Source organism: Chelonia mydas, chromosome 9, assembly GCF_015237465.2.
Source record: "Chelonia mydas isolate rCheMyd1 chromosome 9, rCheMyd1.pri.v2, whole genome shotgun sequence".
In the NCBI taxonomy this organism is placed as follows: Eukaryota; Metazoa; Chordata; order Testudines; family Cheloniidae; genus Chelonia; species Chelonia mydas.
This window is the reverse complement of record NC_057855.1, coordinates 91,092,007-91,112,715: the sequence shown is the minus strand read 5'-3', so window position 1 is coordinate 91,112,715 and position 20,709 is coordinate 91,092,007. Positions and strand designations below refer to the sequence as shown.

Sequence of the window (20,709 nt, the reverse complement as noted above, 5' to 3'; positions counted from 1 at the left end):
GTGAGCCTGATTATGACACGTTTGTTAGAAACCATGACCTTGGTTTTCCTAAGATCAGTCTGTGATTCAGTTAATTTATTCAGATCAGGCATAAGTCTTTACCATGGTTGACTCAGAGCAGTGTTGGCAAGCAGTTCATGGCTGGTTTATAGTGACTTCAATGAAGTTGGAAGGGGATGTAACTAAAGGTTCAATTCGGCTCACGAGGGACAAGCCATAGACCATCATTCAGGTCCCACCCTGTTCCTACTGAAATAAATGGCAACGTTCCCCTGGACTTCATTAGTGCAGGAACAGGGCCTAACTGGGCAATGTTCTGTTCATAATTTGCTCATCACGTTAGAGCAGAATAATATCTTATATAGATGCCTGCAGCTTGATGTTGCTCCCATTAAAGTCAATGGCAAATTTCCACTGACTTTAGTGGGAGCAGGGTCAGGTCTTAAAGTGTTCTACCTTTGAATGATAACTAGAACCAGGGACAATACTAAAGTACATGTCCAGGCCTCCCCACCATTTCCGGTGTTAATATACATTAGTAAATTTGCTAGCAGTGCAATCATTTGGGATTTTTTTCTGTAGTTGCATCCATTTTCAAAACATGCTGAAGTAATTCCTTTTCAAATGTGCTGCAGAATTTTATCAGTGGCAATGCAGAAGGGTGTTCAGATAGGAGAATGAGATGACAATAATCATGTAATTAGCTCTGTGTGTTGTGGAGTTGTTAAATGTTCTGCTTGATATTGAATCAAAATAGCTCGGGCATTCAGCCAGCAGACAGAAAATGTACCCAGCAAATGTTATCAGTCCCCGAGCTGGATGGGGAAGAAGCTGCTGAATCTCATTCTGCATCTTTATGCCCTACTCTCTTCTTTGTTCTCATTTTGATTTATGTTCAAATGAGCCTGGTCCTACAAATGCCTTATGAGAGTAATCCCTATTCATACGAGTAGGCCCATTGACTTTAGTAGAACTAGTTGCATCAGTAAGGGTTTCTCACATGAGCAGGATTTAGAGGATTGAGCCCCTAGTCTTAAATTTCTTTCCTTTTCTTTCCTTTTTTCAGTCTGCAGTGGACACATAGCTTGTGTTGCTGTTTCATTTCATTTTGGTATGAGAAGTCATTGAAGGGAAAAATGAAGTTTACAGCACTTCATATGGTGTCCTCTTTTGCATTCTGGGCAGAGAGACATATTTTCTAGTTAAATATTAGCTTAAAAATGCATACTTGAACACTGTTATACTAAAATTTGAAAAATTGGGTAGAAATAAAAAATAATGCTAATATAAGGATTTCTACTATAGCCACTTTTGTTGAAATCTACAGGTTTTCAATATATTGCATGACAAAATGTCTTTGACGGGCAAATAATTAAAATATTTCAACATGAGAAATAACAATTTCATGAAAACTAGCTTCAATAGTAATAGTTATTAGTGGTTTTCATTTGTAGATCTCAAAGCTTTGTACAAAAGTTATTGTTAGAGCTGATCAAAACATGTTTGGTTGGTTGGCTGGTTGTTTTGTTTTCCCTGCAGAAAATTTCAAATTTTTGGTGAACAGTCAAAATCTGAAATATTTCCAGTTGGAAGTGCCCCCAATGTGCTTCATGGGAGGTGTAGTTCAGGTGTTTCATATTTTCATTCTTCTCTGTGGGACAGGCTCCCTCGCTGACTACATCTTCCCCTTTTCAGCGTAGATGTACCCTTACTTGAGTATCATGGAATCAGGGCTGTTTTAATACACATTGCATCATTTTTCCCTCAAGGAGAAACCTATCACATCTATAGCAATTTAGGTCTGTTTGATCCAGTAAATTTCAGTCTAATGTTCTTTCATATAGGTTTAATTAGTTGCTTCGGCTTGTAGCATGCTAGATACGTGTTTTCAGATTGGGAAACGGAAATTAGTTTTGACATTTAAAGAAATTATTATTTATTTGAATATACAGTCATGCAGATCACTGGAACGTTGGCAAGACTCTGGATTTTTTCACTCCTAATTCTGTTGATTTCACTTGGTGGGAAAAAGACACAGGAAGGAAGATTAAAGTACCTGCTAGTTGCCATTTCTTTACATACCTGGTGATATCCCTAAGTTTTTTTTATGCTTACCTCCGGCCATACTGCTTTGTTCTGTGATACAGTCTTATCTCACCAGGTGATTCAGTTGTTTGTAGTGTTGTTGTAGCCATGTTGGTCCCAGGATGTGAGACAGACAAGGTAGATAAAGTAACATCTTTTATTGGACTAACTTCTGTCGGTGGAAGGGACAAACTTCCGAGCTTCACAGACCTCTTCTTCAGGTCCGGGGAAAGGAAACAGAGTGTCTGAGTGAAATACTAGCTGGGGCAGATTGTTAAGCATAAGGAGTTAACACATGTTGTGGGAAACCACTTCCAATGAAGTGGGCAATTGAGAATTAGATTAAGCATAAGGGGGTCACACATGCTGCAGGGGCCCACTTAAAATGAAGTGGGCAATTAAGGGTTAACAGGCAGTGGTATGTGTTCCCAACTGTTGTAATGAGCCATAAAACCAGTGAGTGTCTGTGGAGTCCATGGTTTTAGTGTCGAGCAGAGTAATGAATTTAAGTACCCGGGCTCAGCTTTTGAAGGTGTTGTGCAGGTTTCCCTTGAGGACAAGTATTGAAAGGTCAGGTATGGAGTGATCGATTTATGAGAAGTGCTTGCCCATGGGTGATAGCGTGTTTTTGTCTGTTATCATTTTTCTGTGGGAGTTCATTTGCTTAGGTGATCAAGATCAGACTGGGTCAATACACGGACAGAAGACCTCCAAGAAGCCCTCAGATGCTGGAAGCAGTACTATGGTGATGCAGTAGCCGACATCCATCCTTCAGAACCCTAGTGTTAGGGGATAGATGGCACGGTGCTGAGGGAATCACTCTGTTTTAGATGAGATGATACCAAGGGGTCTTGACCACTTTTTATTGTGATTATTAGTTACCATTGGCATTATGGTAGTTACTGATTATGCTAGGCATGGTGAACACAACACACTGAGGGTATGTGTATGCTGAAGCTGGTGGTGTGATTTCCAGTGTGGGTCATACTCACACCAACTCTGAACCAGCCAGCGTGCTAATAATAGAAGTGTAGCCACCTCCAGCCCAACTACATATCTAGGATTTCACACAGGATCATACTCATACATACTCTGAGAGACAGCCACTGCCCTATGAGTTTACAGTCTGAATAGATGAGACAGACAACGGGGTGGGAGAACATGGGGTGAAATCCTGCCCATTGAAGTCAATCTCAAAGCTTCTATAGACTTGTTTTCTTTGTGGGGTGAGGAACATCACGGCCTTCTACTCTTTCCTTCACCCCCTGATGTAATTAGAGATGGCCTGTAGGCCCACTCCTAAATTTGACGTTTTCATGGAGTAGGGATCGAGGATAGCAGTCCAGCTCTTTGTGGGATATTTCGCTTTCATTCCCCTTCTCAGGGTAGCGTCCCAATGCCGGGAGCTCTTTCACCCTCGGGTATTTCCATTTCCTTGTTGCCATACTCCCCAAACTCACCCATTATGAGGGCCTGAAGTGGCTGAAGATGATCAGGGCTAGTGGGTGGCTGAGACTGCAAGGGGTGTCTCTACCTCTCTCTCTCTCTCGGCTCCTCCTGCTGCCACAACACCAGAAGCTGCAAGGAGGGAACAGATCCAACAGAGGTTGTTGTGAGTTGCAGAAAAGGAGCCTCTATCATTTCAAGAGTAGCTTCTGATGACTAGGTGAAGGTACTGTAAGAGAATCACTGCTCATTCCCAGCTGTTTCAGTCATGCAAGCAACAACTGAGAACCTGGCACACACAGCAGAAAATCAAGACCAACCGAGTCAAAACACGAGCACTAGTAAACGCTGTAGTAATGTTCTAGCCAGTTTTCATCTTGGATATTCTGCCTGTTTAAAGTTTCAACTTGCAGTTTCAATTGCATTCACTATTCTTCAGCTCCTGCCATATAAGCTCTATGTAGTGTTAAGAAGCTGCCACAGTTTCACTCCAGAGGTGGCTGCATTTTGGCAGCAAGCACAGTGTATACTGTAGTTTCTGTAGCAGTTTGTAAAAGATTTTGAGGTCTTCAACTGAAAACAATATAGAAATGTAATATATTTCATAGAAAGACAGATAGTTTACAATACAATAATTTCAGCAAGACAGATTTTGTATCACAATGTACGTTTGTTATGTGGTTTATATTCATTATGTGATATATAATGGCCTGTTTATAACTGTTGGCAACACAAGCCAGTTTTCTGAATACATTGTTTCCTTTATGTCAATTCTGTGTCATTATAATATTCAAAGGGGTGGGTATTCAACTCCGACATCACAGTTTGACCCCAAGTAGTAGTATAAGGGGAAGTCTTTTTACTTACGTCATGCCATATATTTTTTTTCCATATATACAATATAGGAAGGTTTGTGAGATGGCATATACTGTATATGTCACTTAGCAGTGTGGGTAATTAACCACTAGAAAAGCTTGCCTAGGGACATGGTGGATTCTCCATCACTTGCAGTCTTGAAGACCAGACTGGTTATCTTTCTAAAAAATGTTCTACAGTCCAAGCCGCCATGATGGGCTTGCTGCGGAAATGACTGGGTGCGGTGCTTTGGGGTCTGTGTTATAGAGAAGGTCAAACTAAGTCATCAGGGTGGTTCCTTCTGGCCTTAAAATCTGTGAATCTATGAATCACATTAATACAGTCCTGAGATATCTTATCAAGAGTCATTCATGTATGCTAGGTCTGCAGGCTCATGAGCGTCTGAGAACTCACGAGTTGCTTCATAACCACTGAGCGTGAAATAATCTTAATTAATGTATTTCTGCATAGTTACCTGAAACAATGACTCCATTTCCTGTGTTGCAGAGTTCTTTGTAGACCTGGACTCAGTCATGGGACCATTAACACAACACAGCAGTATGACCAGTCTGGTCCGTTACGTTCGACAAGGACTTCACTGGCTCCGCATGGAGGCACATTTGTTGTAGTGACTGCTGCCCTCTTCACAACATCCCCATTCTTCTACCTCTACCAGCGCACAGACGATCACTGGTGGAACTCCACTCATTTCTGGAACTTGATTCATGTAACTTCATTTTTATTGCCTTTTTTGATATCTTATCTATTGGAAGTAGAAGTCACCATAAATGGAACTTATGACTCAAGAGCAGTATGTGTTGTACCATCTAATCATTTTTGACAATTTCTATGCCTTGCGTCTCCTGGATCCTGCTTATCCTTATGTGCTTTATGGAACGGTACATTCCCTGCAGTATTGTTTTAAGTCGACACTGCCTTCAAGTGAAAATAAAAAAAGCACTTTGAGAAGATATGGATTCCTGAGAAATAGTACAAAACATCTTAAATATATGAGGGTATATATGAAAATTCTCTTCGGAAATAAATTAGTAGAAGTTATAGCCATTCACTCAGAATTGTCCTCTGAACCCAAGCCAAGCTGTTCACTGCTTAGTTCTGGCATCATTACCTGCAACTGTTTATTGCTAAGATTTCCTACTTTATAAGGCCTGATCTCTAAAAAAGGGCTCTGAACATCTTATAGGTATGTAGCGTAAAATCACCAAAGGTGTCAAGAGATGAAAGATTGGGAGGAATGATTAAAGAAAGATGCCACACTACGCAATGAGGTTTTGATATTCTTTTCTCTTTATTGTTGGCTTACCAGTTTAAGTGGGCAGAACAAGGCAGTTGATTAGGCAATTTCAAAACGTTGGCTTTCATAGTCTTACTTACCATTCATGTACTCAATCAGTGAACTTTCTGTCCTACTGTTTGGTCTCAAGCAAATATTCCTCCATGATTTTTCTTGGCAAACAATCTCCTCTTGCATAGCGACTCAGTGACAGCACGTGTTAACGGGAGTGCTACATTATAAACATTGATATTGTATGTGAAAGTATGGATTCTTGATGAGATTCGCTAGCATTTTAACTGGCTGCTGCTGAGGCACTTCCAACACCCTGGGGCATTAATTTACACCTGTTTTGTTGATTTCCAAGCATTAGAAGCAGACAGTATTATCTTACTTTCTTGAAAACAATGACAAATTAAAGGCAATCACTAGATTTACCCAAAAGCAACATATTTGCTTCATAATGGCCATGAATACTTCAGTCTCCCAATTCTCCAAATTACCCATTTTCCAAGTTCCATTTTTATTTACCCATGCTGTCATATTTTGACCATTCCTTTAACGCATGCATAATCATGAGACAATTCAGAGAAAATTTCAAAGCAATCTTGAATAAATTAGACCATTTCATTCACTTGTTCCTTTTTTTTTTTTTCCTTATAAGCTGCGTTGGTCTTGTGGCAGCCCTGCAGGAAGCAATTGTGCATGAAACAAAACAAAATGAATTTATATCGGTAATTTACAAGACTTTAAATGGCCTCATATCATTCTTGATGTAATGCTGGCACACCTTATCAAACTGTAAATTTCATTTATATAAACAAAAAAAACCCCTCCTGGCAATGTAAATATCATTCTGGGTCACATCTCACTGAAATAACATGACATGTGTATTAAGTATCATCCAGACATTATTTAATTGTAATTTCCTTTTGATATATAAGCCTGTATATCCTTTAATCAGACAAGATATTGGATTCTACTAACTGGATTGTGACCAGATAAATAGGACAAATTTGCATTTAAAAGGTTCAGACTGCTAGGTTTTTAAAACAGGTCTTACACGTTTCCAATAAGGATTGCGCCCAATCCATATTTTAAGATAAACTTATCTTTTTAAACAATTGTGTATTAGCTCCTATTAATAAATACCTTTAAAAATTCTATAAATCATAATATTTTGTTCCACAACGAGGTCTTGTAAATGTAGCCAGTGTGGGAAGTATACCATTAGATAAATCATGCTGATGGGGTAGTCTATAAAGGAGAGAACATGCACATCCTGGATTAGTTTTACATTCCTGTTCCGAAAGTAAGCAACGTACCCTTATCTGTTCTTTGAGGGGTTCAGGTAACATGGCTGAAACATGAATCCAAAAGAACTTATCATACTGATTCTGGCTCCTTTCTCTAATGAATAAAACCAGGATATCAAGAACCCTTCATAACCATAAAAAGAGGGTGATTTTCAAACACGCAGCTTTTTATTTAACAGATGAGCGTCGGTGTTTCTGATAACTGAACTGAAGTATTGATGGGTTGGTTGTGACCTACGTTTTCCATTCTCTTTGTAAGGCCTCTCCTATTGGATTGACTAACTATTCAGCCTAATGAAGAACATTGTTCTCTCTTATTATTTTAACGTAGACTGAAATCCTAGCTTGCCATGGATTTACGAAGGCTATATATATATCTTGAAATACAATCTTCAGAGACATGACTGTTCAAAGAATCAGCTACCCTCTCCGAGTCAGGGTATTATCTTTCCCCTGTTGCTTGTAGTAAACAGACGCCTATCTCAAAATTTAACATACATTCACATCTCCTTTACCTAGACAGCTTAGAGAATTAGCCAGCCTGATTTTGCCTCCTGTGACTTAGTTTGAAATGTATGTTGAATCAATGGCACAATTATAAGAAGTCCAGCAGTCAAGCCTAGGATCACAAGCCAACATACTATTCAGCGGTCTTGTTTCAAAAGCAGCTTAGAAACAAATTAAACATGGAGAGTGAATTACCTTCTTATCCCTGGGGATGATGCTTCTTTTGGGTTAGTTATTAAGGATTATTGCACTTTTACAGGCACTATATTCATCACCTTTCAAATGCCAACATGGCATCTTCATGGAGTAATTTTACTCTTTAAATTATCATTTCAAGTAGATTTCATTGAATGAAATTGTTTGCTTGTTTTGAAGGGGAAGAGTTTTGATGTATGAGGAGATAATGTATCTGCCTGGGCTTTTTCTCTGTCACCCTGTCAAAGATCGTGAGAGAGGCCCCCAAAATTATGAGGCTGTCTTCAAAATCATGAGGTTTTTTTCATAGCATATTTTGTGTTCCTTTTATTTGTCTTATCGTTTCTGAGTCTTTAAGCAACACTCAAGTCATGTTTTCAAGCTTCCCTCCATAACCATGAGAACTAGAAATATCCTTTTTTTTTTTTTTTAATGAAAGCTGGAATGCTCATGCAGGTTCCTGATACCTACAGCTGGGTTTTCAGAAAGACACCAAACATTGCAAGAGGTGGCATGTTAAGTGATGTTTAGATCAATATGCATAGCACTATGGTAAAGGGAACACACAGGCTAAGGACTAAAGTCTAAAATATCGGGGATCCATCAGTGCAAAATGACGGTGCAGCAAAGTCCAAAGCGCTCAAGCAAGGTCCTTACACACCTTGTGGTGGGCTTCATTGGTCTTAAATGGTGGGTATGGCCTTGTGCCTACTCTGAGAACAGTATGTATTTCCCAGACACATGATGTTCATTAAGGAACTGAGGTCCATAGTAGTGGATGCTCTTGAGGGGAAAGTTTAGGAGAGCTACTATATGCCTCATATGGTCGCATCAGTTGCTCGCCTGAAATATAGGGCTAGCTTTTCCTAGGGCACTTCTCACTCAAGAAAACTTCCTTTGCAAGTAGGGAAAGCTTGGACCCGAATACAAATTGCAGGATTTGGTTCATTGTTCACACTTCTTTAGCTTTGCTTATTTAAATAATTTTTTTTTAATCTGGATTTTTATTTTTTTCCAGTTGAGCTTGTCATTTTGTTGGGAGCATTTGGTGGCATCCTTCCTAGCATGTTTCTCAGAGTTGAATTTGGCCCTCTTCTTGCTGTTGCATGACCTTTGGACTCTTGGTCACTTAATAAGCTCAGTGTGTAAATACTGATTGTTTTATTTATAGGTGACCTCATTAGGAAGATAGGGGAGGTCTGTTGTCTTTAAAAAGACTCAAGGTCAAGGGCTTTGGTTCCTTCTTATGAAACAAAATGATCCACATCCTAGGTTAGTATATAAGATGTTAACTCTGAACCTTTAGCTAAAATTAATTTCTGGGGTGCTTCTAAATTCAAAGATTTTTAGGATATTCCTCCCTGAAAACTTTTTGACCAACTTTTAGCTACTTTGAAGGACATATTTTTGTCATGTTGTTTTTGTGGGTATTTAATTCTATTTTTTTAAACAAATTATTATTTCAGGGAAAGAAAGCTTAAAAGGCTGAAAGGCTCAGTGGCAACAATGGGACCTTTAATAACTGTTTGGAGATGTAAGAAAAGTTCAGTTACAAGGAAGTGAACAGTGAGCTTCCTTGATGAAGCATTACTTTTATGTGGTAGCGGGGACATTAATGTGTCCCTCTGTAGAAAAAGGCCCTTACCCCCAGTCAGATAATGTGCCCCATTCTCTTGTCCCAAGCAAACTGAAATACAGTAGAAAGCAATGGCATCTGCACAGGCTTGATCCTGCCTTCATGGAAATCAATGGCAAAGCTCCCATTGACTTTCATGGTGAAGGATCAGGTCTTATATGCATATTCCATCAGCATACCATAGGGAGTATTTGCCATGCTTGCTCAGACCACCAGGCCATCCAGTATCCTTCCTCCAGCAGTGACCAGTGACTGATACTTCTGAGGAAGGCAAAAAAAGTCTCAATACACCCATAATATTGCATATTAAACATATTGTGTGCATATAATCCAGCTGTGCAGACCCCACCCGCAGAGATGTTGGTATAGCACATGAAAGGGCCTTTGAATTGCTAGCAAGTCTACCTGATTTTATTGTATTTCGGTGGGCATTCTGGAGAAGGAAAGATTGCAAGAAAGTTTAAAAATAAGGGCCACTCCACCATCCTTAAGCTCCTTGCCCCATTTGCAAGTTTTACTTTATGTAGCATTTAATGATCAAATGTGTGCCCTCTAGAGATGATTTTTATAAAGGCAAATAAGATAAATCATGTTAGGACTGGAAGAGGTCCATTTCTTGACCCTCCTACAGTTCCAAAACAGAAAACCTGTTTTTTTGTCCAGTTTTTGTGCAGTGTCTAGCACAATTGGGGTACTGGTCCATGACTGAGGTTCCCAGGCACTATGATAATGCAAATAATAAATAAGAAGAAGCTCCATAGACACAAAATCATATCCAGGCACTCTGTATTGTCTAATAATATATAGGCTAAGTGCTCAATCATTATATTCCTCACTATCTTAACTTTCCTAATGAGCAACCAATGTTTTTCCCTGATTAAAGTTCAGTTGTGGTCATGTTTTGGGGGTCTTTTACACAGCCTATCTCTAAGTTTTACTCTGGACAGTTTTATTTCAGCTAGCACTTTTCAAAGCCGTTTGATGTATTTTTGGGGCGGTCTTCAGATAGCAGCAGGCCTGATTCTGATCTCACACCAGTTTGAATCCATTGAAGTCAAAGGGCCTGATTTGGCTCTCACGCAGCATGTAGACCAATGTGACTCGGTAGGTTTACACTGGCAGAAGTGAGTGCCATTGCAAACAAAAGGCGTTACGGAGTAAAACTGGTGTTAGATGAGAACCTTACTGTGTCAGAAGATACTTTATAAGAAGTACCATGAAGATGATTTGTCCTTGGAATCAGAGGGTACATAGAAATATGTATGGCAGAAACGTGAAGCACTGTTTAATGAAACTGGAAACCTACTGAAGAAGGGATGACTTCATGAGTGTGACTTTCTGAATTTGACCTGTTTGTACATCTGTGAAAAGAGGATTTATTATTATTGATATGCCTGATGAAACCTGTCGGCTGTGATATTATGTCATGAGAAGGCCTTGTGCACCTCAGCCCAGTCTGATGAATTAACCTGCCTTACTGTTGGCTCCGTGACACAGTGCACTAATACTGTCATTACAGTCACTTTCTTGTAGCAAGGTCATTTTTTCCCCCACAGAACTTCACCAAGGACTGATTCCAGGGACCCAGAAGCCAGCCCACATAGCAGTCTGTGGCCTGGGTACCTCTGGCATAGGTAGATGAAGAAGTCCCGCCCCTACCCCCACCCTACCCCCAGACTATGGAGCAGCTGCAGATCACAAGGGTACTTGAGCCTCCTGCCTCATAGGGTTCCAGAGCTCAGACTCCAGTCGGAGCCTGAACATCTACACTTGTGTCCCATTAATTTCAGTGATATTAACCAATGAGCAAGATGAGCTGGATTTGTGTGTGAACCAGTTTGGGTCTTTAATTCTACTTTACTGGAACGTGAGTTCCACTATATGCAAATTCCATTCCAACAAATTCCAACAATGCTTTACTCCCCATATGGGGCTTGATTCTACTCTCAATAACAACAGTTTTGCACTGGTGTAACTTCATTGACCTAAATGGAGTTACTCCTGATTTAGACCTGTATCAATCAGAGCATCAGGCTCATAAATGAGTTTCATTATAAAAAATACTTAGGGAAATGTTACTTACAATGTAGGGCTAAATCCCACATTACATACTGGGGGCCAAATGGTGCTCTGACCAACAACAGTGGCGATCTAGAGTAACTCAAATGTCTTCAATGGAATTCACTGGTCCAAATTCTGTTCTTATTTTACACTTAATAATGGAGTGATTGAGATCAACATTGGGCTCATTATACCAGATCCTCAACTAGGTTCAGTCAGTTACTTCAGTGGAGCTACCACCAGTTTTCACTGAATCTTAGGTCGGATCTGACTCACTGAGTTCAGTTTGGTTACTCTAGATCTACACTGGGGGAACTGTAAGCAGATTTGATCTGTGACCAGCCCATAAATGTACTCAGCCCCTACTTAGGTAAAAAAACTTTGACTTCAGTGGGATATAAGTGTGAGGCAGAACATCAGGGATTTGACCTACTGGCAGGATGCATTTACTCCAGAATTTTTCAATTAACTGAATAGCTGGCAACAGCAAACTCTTTTTATGGTTCATGAAAAACCAGAATACAAGATCCTCACGTGATGTAGGTTGGTGCAACTCTATTGATTTCAATGGAGCTATTCCAATATACACAGCTGAGGCTCTGGCCCATAAACCCAAACCTTTTTTAATTTTTGGCCAACATATCTCTGTGCAGGGGAACTCCCAAAGCTTTATCATCACACTTCTTGTTTATTGACCATGCTAATGAAGCTATTCCTTTTTTGTCTGTAAGGAAATGGACTTTGCAAAGCAACGAAATCTAGAGTACTTTGTAAAGCCACATTAGACCACACAGCCTGGAAGAAGTACCCTCAGAACCGAGAATAACTCAATAGCTAGTGCTGTCCTGTGTTTTGTCTGATGTCGTTTAAATTTTCACTCTGCGCTTCCCCTGCTGATTTTTACGTAGGACGTGAACAACGATTGTAGGTTTCTGAAAGTCATCAGCCACATCCCCAGATGCCTTCCGTCAAGGTAGCTCCATTGATGTCAGAGCTGATTTACACAGCCTGAACGGGGCCTGTATAGTTTTACAGCCTGTGCTGTGTGAATTAAGTGCAGCTCTACAAATATATACTCAAGCTGTTTTCTAATAGTTAAAGCATCAGATAATCCCTGCTAAAAGAATTGGAGGTGAATTTCTGCCTGCAGTCTAGTCCTGCAGATTGTTTTGTTTTGAACTAAAAGGCATGGTGCAATTTCATTACCCCTCAGTTTAAATATTTCCTGGCATGAGCATTAGCTTACATAGAAAAATGGCAAATACATTCAAATGTTGCGTAAATACTCGCAGTATAAAGATGGAATCTGTTACTCCTGCTCAAAGACATTTCAGAGGGTTGAAGTGTATTTTCTAAGCCAAATGAAATTTTGTATTTTTAAAAATCATTGAAAATATGTATTAAGGGCGCAATTCTGCAATTCTTACTTACACTGAGCACCTTAATCCACAGTTAGTTCCAATGAAATCAGTGGAGCTAACTACAAGCAGACTAAGTTACCGCTCATCATTAGGATGGCAGAATTAGGGCCTAAATAGGTTACTTGGATGCAGTCAGGAGTTTAATTTTAGCCATATATGTCATGTGAGGACACTCATAAACTCGATGTACATTTTATCCAAACTGACAGTCCCAGTAATTCCACAGACAATTGTATATTTTATTCCTTCGTGTATTTTCGTGACATCTCTGGATTGCATATCTTCTTCTGAATCTGAAATACTCTTTTAAGAAAAAAAAATCAATGTCCATGAGGCCTAGGACATATCACTGCAAAGTTTGAAAACAGATTTAGAGATCTGGTTATTTTTGTTTTATCTTCAAGCCATCTTTTGGTTTGTGTTTTGACTTTAGCTGTAGCAACCCCACGCCCAATTGTTTTTAAAATGGTACAGTTCGGATTAAGTTTTCTGGTTGCTGAAAAACCGAATAAGATAATTAACGTATGGGAAAAGTAATAATGGCAAACTAAAGGGATGTTTGTTCTTTCTACATGTCTTGTTTTTTACCTGCTAGTGTTGGGATTAGTCTAGAAAAATTTGTGATTTCTCACCTCCATCTCTGACTATTGTGACAAAAAGCTCAAATTTGTTTTTTGAGTTTGTTGGGGTTTTTTGTTTGTTTTTGTGCTTTTTTTGTATGTGTAGAAGTAACCAAAATATCAGGAACATTTATATACCCTCTGTTCTGGTTACTGGCCACTATGACATCATGAAGACCTCTTGGCCTTCCTACCAAAGTCGGATTTAACTTCTACCTTGATGTTCTTCTCAATTAGCCATTGAAATTAGATTGTAATTTACTAAATACCCCTTTAGCTTGCATTCTTACTTTTGATTTACCCTTGAACTAGCCTTTTTTGTGCGTGTGCAAATATCATATCCATAATCGCTGCAATTCCACAAGGTGTCTTTGTTCTCAACAAGCATGTTATTCTTGTAAAGTTTTACGTATAAGTTAAGATGTTTTGTACAGACCAAGGTAACTGTTAAAATGTCAAGCAATTACTGAAATGTTGTATAGTTATAAAGGTTTGATTTCTTTTGCTTTATATGTATAAAATTGTATCCTGCCTGTTTTGCTTTGTATTTCCAATGTGTTGCACAATTATGCATTTTGTTTACATTTTGTTCCTTCTTAAATAACAGTAATACTTTATGTACAAACATTTTAAATGTACTTTTGTTGTTTTTAAACACAATGTCTCTATATAAATAATATTGGTTGAACTGGTACATTTGTGTCTCTCATAGAGGGGTTAATTATACTGCCAGTGCATTGAATTATTTAAAAAAAACAGTAAAATAAAATTTTTATGAAAATGTAACCCATTTTATAGCTATAAATTATTCTGCATTAAGCTATTTTCTCATTCCTCTCCCAGGATACAATAACTGTGAGTTCTGGTAAGCACTGTTTGCAGGAGAGTTTTCATTGTTTTTAATCTTTAAAGAATTCATTTGAGTCGTTATGCAGAACTGAAGTGATTCAATAGTGTGGAGCTAAATTTTGCTGATGCCATTTCTGGCAAGATCAGTGGTATGGCACACCCCCACAGGAACACCCGCAGGATGGTGGGAAAGGATTCTGTCTACCCCCACCCAATCCTAAATGGCTAAGCAACCGGTCTGAAAAGAAATGACTTTCAAAATTTGCTGACAACCAGCACAGGGCTTACGCACAAATTTAATGGTGCACTTAAATGTACTGGCCTTCTGCACAGGGGTGAGTTTCATCCCAGGGGCTCACTAGGCATGGCCCAGACCCGGAAACGCCAGGCTTTATAGCCTCATTTCAAAATAGCCCAAGGATTCAGTGCCAAGAATAGCAGCTCAAAAGAGCTGAAAAAGCTCTCAGGAGATAAACGTAGTACGTGATGTGGCTGCATAGTCCACAAGACATAGTCTAATGCAGAGAGTGGCCACCAAGGAAGAATTTGAGGGCTAAAAAATCTGAGGCCCCTCTCTGGCCACTGTGGAGTTCATGCTCTGAAGAGGGGAGGTCTGAGAATGGGGATCAGTGTGTTCTAGCACTGACTCCAGCTCCCACCCTTGACAGGTTACTTCTTCCCCTGCCAGGAGCTCCTGTGGGGGGAAGTCGATGGGCGCTCACCACTGGGTCAGAATACAGGGGATTTTAGAAATGTGCCTGCACAATTAAAGTTAATGAAAAGAATGGAATTAGAGGTTGAATCTGGTAGTAATGTAATACTGGGCCAACTTCACCGGTATTCTCTGGCTTTTTTGCACCACTTTGGCGACAGCCGTCGGTGCAGCTTAACAGACCAGTTAAACTGTTTATCAGGCGTACCAGTTTTGTTGCTCTTGCCTGTGCAGCATGGGTATCCATAACATACTGTCTCATCCCCCCAAGTCCTACCCTGGACTTAGTGTTAAAACTGGGATGGATTCTCTGGCGCGGTCTCTTCCTTGGTTCTGCCAAAGTTGTGGTCAAGAATCCAGAAAAGATATTCCCAGGACACTGCTTGATCATTTCGGCTGAGTGAACCAGTCTAATGCTGCCTGTCCAATTCGCCCAGTGTTAGCAGCCAGTAACACGCTGGCAGGCACAGAAACTACCGTGAGAATTGACTTAGCGTAGTCAGCGCCTGTCGTTCTCTGCATGTACAGACTTGTAATTGGCTGTGAAATGTTCTGTGATCCTTGCGTATGAATGACTCCATATAAACCCAAGTTGTATTTCATTGTGGGTGCCACTGAGTGACTCAGGCCAGGAGGGCAAAGTGCCCACTAAAAAGGCATCATTATTCCAATAGCCACTACCCACGTAAAGCCCCACAATACCAAGGACACCCCCCCCTCCGGACACACCTCATGGCTGGGTTTCTGGAAGAGTTGGCTTTCAAAAGCAGCCCATCTCAAAATGAAAGCGTGCCCTATGGCGGGCTCACCAAGCTCCCTGTAAGAGCAGCAAAAGATGTTTCAGGAGAAAAAAAAAAAGAGCTGGCTCAAGAAGAGTGCCTCAATATCCCAGTCACAGAGCCTGAGCCAAAGATCAGAGACTTCCATGAGCTTTCAAGACGGCATCATAATGCCCACTGATGCTGCACTGAAAGTGCCATTTGAGCAAGTTACTATTGCCCATAACAGGCTAGAACTGGAGCCCGCTCCTGAGAAGTGCTGAGCTTCCAAATTCCCATTGGCTTCAATGAAAGCTATGGATGTAGAGCAGCCCCCAGGGTCAGCATCTCAGAGAGGCACATAGCTCTGCAATCCTGTCATGGCAAGTCACTTATGTTTCCCTGTTCCCCAGCTGTTCGAGGAGGATGGTCCGGCCCTACTTCACAGGGGCGCCGTGAGGATAAAATCAAGTGACCAGGAGATGCATAAATATTCGGTTGATATGGGCCATGCAAATACTTAGATAAAGACCCACACACACACATTTTTTGCAACCAACAAAGATGCATGCGCATACTCAGGCACAACGTTGAGTTACATCAGGGATGAATTTGATCCATGTTGTAGGCTGCTGGCTACCGCTAGAAAGCTCTGGTACATAGCTGACAGAGCGTGACAACACCACTAAATCCAAAAGGTCCGGTAGCCTCTTTCCATAGCCCAAAGAGGGAGGGAGAAGAAAGAGCAATCTGAACCATTTCACTAAAGTCTTAGAGAACTGCCTGATTAGCCCAAGAAGGCAACATTACAGTGATGGGTCCAAGTGCTGGAAAGGGATTTCTCTTAGCAGCTGCATTTCAAAATGAATTTAAAAATCACTCTGACTTTTAAAAAGGGGAATGTGTGGGGATTTTCAGTACATTTTTTCCCCATACAGCGGCCCTGACGTTCGAAGGACTTTACTGTCGGTAAGGTAAATGTGTAACGCGCACGACCCATATGTGAAGCTAATGTTGAACGTTAAATCAACGCTATCTCTGGGTGGTGGGTACTTTGATTTCTTTCTGGAGTGGCACCGGTTTTGAAATCACGTGGCCATTATTATCCAGGGCCAAATGCTGCACTCTGCCCCACTGCCCTTAACGTGAGAATTAAGTGGTGCATAGAGCTCCATGTGAGCCCTCGTCATAGGATGAATTTCCCCCTTCGAATGCTGTAGCACAGAGAAAACTCTGCACTCGCATTTTGGCAACTCTGCATTAACTGCCTATCAAGCAGTAACTAAATAAAAAGGCTCGTATTGTGCTTCAAGCCATTAATTTAACAGCAATCACCTATGTGCTCAGGATAGGCTGGCAGGGAATTATCTGCAATGAGAAGATGCTTGCCAATAAGTGTCACAAAAGGCTTTCGCTGTACCTCAAAGTGGCTGCAAATCAATCAGATCAGGTCTACAATGCCTTTTGTGATTTGGGAGGCTGACTAACCAAGAGGCAGCCTCTCTCCCTAAGGAGGCAGGGGACCTGCACAATGATCCATGCACCTGTTCACATCTACTTAAGCCCTTAGCTTTAAACAACATTTGGGAAGCCCTTAAATACCTTTCTGCTATCAGATTGCTAAGTAAGCAATGGCACTTGCAACAGGGATGTCATACAATTGCCACATGGGAGGGTGCAGGCTGCACTGTTGTGAGTGGGAGGGGAGATGGCCATGAGCCATGGTCCGTGCTGTGGAAAGGGCTGAGGACCCTTAGCATACGGTGAAGGAAATACATTCAGTTGGCACATTCATAAATGCCATGACTGCTCAGGCTTGGACTTAATTGGTGCCCAGGGCTTGTTCTAATCTAGACCTAGGGGAAGGGGTGAATTCCACCCTAAAGACTATTGTCACAGTACGATCAGCTGGGTTCGCTTGCTAACAATCCCTAGAGCTGAATGTCTGGAGGCGGGATACAAAGTCAAAGAGCGCCTCTGCACCAGAGCGCCTATAGTCTGCAAGGGTATCCAGGCTACATTGGAATCGAGATGTTTTTAACATATTAACAGGGCAAATGCTGCCTGTAAAGAAGGCGAATAAATGAATTCATGAAGCAAGGACCTTCAGGCCAGAGCTGGTCAACCAGAAAATGCTGATTTGACAAAATCTGAACATTTCACAGGACTATATCAATTTTGTTGAAATTTTTTCAAGGAAAAGAAATTATTAAAATGTTTTGTTTTGATAAGGTCAAATCATCTCATTTCAAAGGATAAAGTCAAAAATGAAGCCCCTTTGACTTTGTCGAAATGAAGCGCTTTGAGAAGGTCACATGGCTATTTTGACTTTTCCTCGTGATTCAGGCTAAAAGGATGTTTCAAAATGGAAGATTTCCCATGGAATGGCAATTCCAAAGTTCAGCCAACTCTGTCTCAGACAAGAGGAGGTCAGCAGACAGCTTTTCTGCCATTCCTTCCCCTCTGCGGCCTGACTTTCTTGCAATCGCCAACCCCCCTCCCCATCCCACAGTCACTCATTGCCTCTTCGCTTCAGCCTACCTCTTGCTAACCTCCAGTAGTCCTCCCTTTCCACCCCATCCGACTGGCCTCCCTCCCTTCGAATGACCCCCTTCTTTCCAGTTAGCTAATCCCCGCTGAACAAAACAACCCCAAAACAGTAAAAAAAACCAACCAACCACAACACTGTGGTATATTGAAAACTGTGTAACAATTACTACTGGACACTTTAAATATAAGTACAATCCTATGATATTCAGGATGCCAGACTAGATGATCATAATGGTCCCTTCTGGCCTTAAAAATCTAGGAATCTATTAATCATTTGAGCTGGCCTTTTGGCGACTACAGGCCAGATTCTAACCTTCCTTACACTGGCATAGCTCCATTGATGTTAATGAAATGCCACCTGATGTTGATCAACGCAAGTGAAATCAGACTCCAGCAGGAAACTGGTTACCGCCAGCATGAAACCCGTGCAACTCCACTGACTACTATGGTTTTACACGGGTGCAACTGAAATCTTTCAGTCTGTGGCACCCAGACTCCACTGACCCAAGGAAACCCCAGGCGGCCTCTCAAATTCAGCCACCTCAGAATCAATGGGGAAAAAAATCTACTGTGTTAATACTAAAAGGCTATGGAATGGCCCACAAAACTCCCATTGATGTGAGTAGCATTTTCAAATGCTGGCAGACTATAGCACAAAACCCAGCGTTAGCTCATCACCACCACTAACGCTATCAGCCCCCAAGGTTGCTGTGAGCATGTGTTTAAGGGTGAGTCATTGATTACCCTGAAAACCCCTACTTTCCCCTCCTTTTTTAGCATAATCATTTTTCAGTGAGACTGTCAATAAATGCTGGAGACATCAGCAACAACCACAACAAAAAAGCCCAACTGCTAAATAATTCCTGGAATGACTTGTCAGAAACCTTTTATTTACTGATTCCGCGCATTTCATTTATTTCTGGCACGGGGCCAACCTTCCTGACAGTTAAGATTTATTGATTTAATTGCCTAGGGTAACCATGCAATAAAATCATCTCAAAGATAAATTTTCATGGCACTGTGCAGCACTGAAGTAATTTTTCAAGTGCTATGGCTATATTTCTGCAGGTTACAGGTGCAAAATTTGCTTAAAGCAGAAATGTGTCATAATGGTAGCCTCGGTGCACCAGTGTGGTCCCTTTGGTGGGTTTTTTTTCTTTTTTTTAAAGAGGGAGAGACAGTGCAGATCTCACAGAGACGAAATGATATTTTCTTAATTGGTTCATATATTCAATGCCCAGGAGAAAGTGAAGCTTCAGTTTAATTAGAGTGGGCTTAGAGGTTATTTACAATGTTATACAGAATCATTTGTTTCCAGCTGTGAGATGCGTTTTAATGCCGGAGCCTCAACGGTAGATGATTGCCATTTGTGACATTATAGTTTATTGAATCTTTAGATCTTTTTATTTACACTGTTAAAGGACTCATTATAGTTCAGAACAACGAGTAAGTGAAAAACTCTGATTAATTCCCAGGTTAATGGTAACATTTCTGAAGTCAGAGCGAGCATAAACTTTTAACAATGTAAAATTTTTTCTTATCTCCTATGATTTATTTTGCAGAGGGTCTTCATTTTGCTTTGATTGCAGTATTTAATGGCTTATTACTCTTGCAGCTTTGCTCTCCAGAGCTAAGTATTTTATTTTTTGGTTCTTATACTGTACAAGGCTGTAGGGTTTTTTTCCCCACATATCAAGTCAAAGAGAGTCCTAACGTGCTGTTAGCACAGGCATGGTCACATGTTAACGCTGCAGAAAGTACCACTGTTGTGGGCTAATACACAGCCTGAAACCAGCCCCCATGCACGTGTGAGAGGCGGGGAAGATAATCTGTGGTGAAGAAGGATGGTCCACAGGCTAGCGTAGTAACATGGGACTTGTGAGACCCAGCTTCAATTCCACTCTCCTCCTGTGCAACCTTAAACAAGTCATTTAGGCCCAAATCCTCCATGGTAGTTAGGTGCCTGACTCTCACTGACATCAATAGGAGTTAGGTGCCTGAATACCTTTGAGGACCTGGGCCTTAATTTCCCTGTACTTCAGTTCCCCATCTGTAAAATAGACATCATATTTGCCTACCTCTCAGGGGTGTTGGGAGAATAAATACATTAAAGATTGTGAAGTGCTCAGCTAGTTTGGTAATGCGGGGCCAGATAAATACTTACGATAGATGCCTGGGATGTATGAATACTGAGGCTCACCCAGTGATGTCAATAGGAGCTCTTCTAATGACCTCAGTGGGTGTTGCATAAGGCATGCAGACGCTGCAGTGAAATCCCTGCTCTGCCTCAGAGGCCCTTTACTGATTTGGGGGAGACCCAAGAGTGAGGTGCCAAAGCAGCACCCTGTTGTTTGTTCTCGAGCCACAGCACCTCGGGTGTGTGTATTTGGCCCCCTGACTAACA

The 20,709-nt window shown here is 40.9% G+C and overlaps 1 protein-coding gene across 10 annotated transcripts in view; it reads left to right on the top strand.

The window, feature by feature from the left end:
* The window catches only part of AFF2 (AF4/FMR2 family member 2), a 405,287-nt gene extending 391,065 nt beyond the window's left edge, over positions 1-14,222 (top strand). For all 10 annotated transcript variants that reach the window (XM_043522588.1, XM_037909514.2, XM_043522586.1 and 7 more), the window contains one exon: positions 4,894-14,222. In XM_043522588.1, the coding sequence (XP_043378523.1) occupies positions 4,894-5,015 (122 nt within the window). In that variant the 3' untranslated portion in view covers positions 5,016-14,222. The remainder of the gene's footprint in view (positions 1-4,893) is intronic.
* The last annotated feature ends 6,487 nt before the right edge of the window (positions 14,223-20,709 follow it).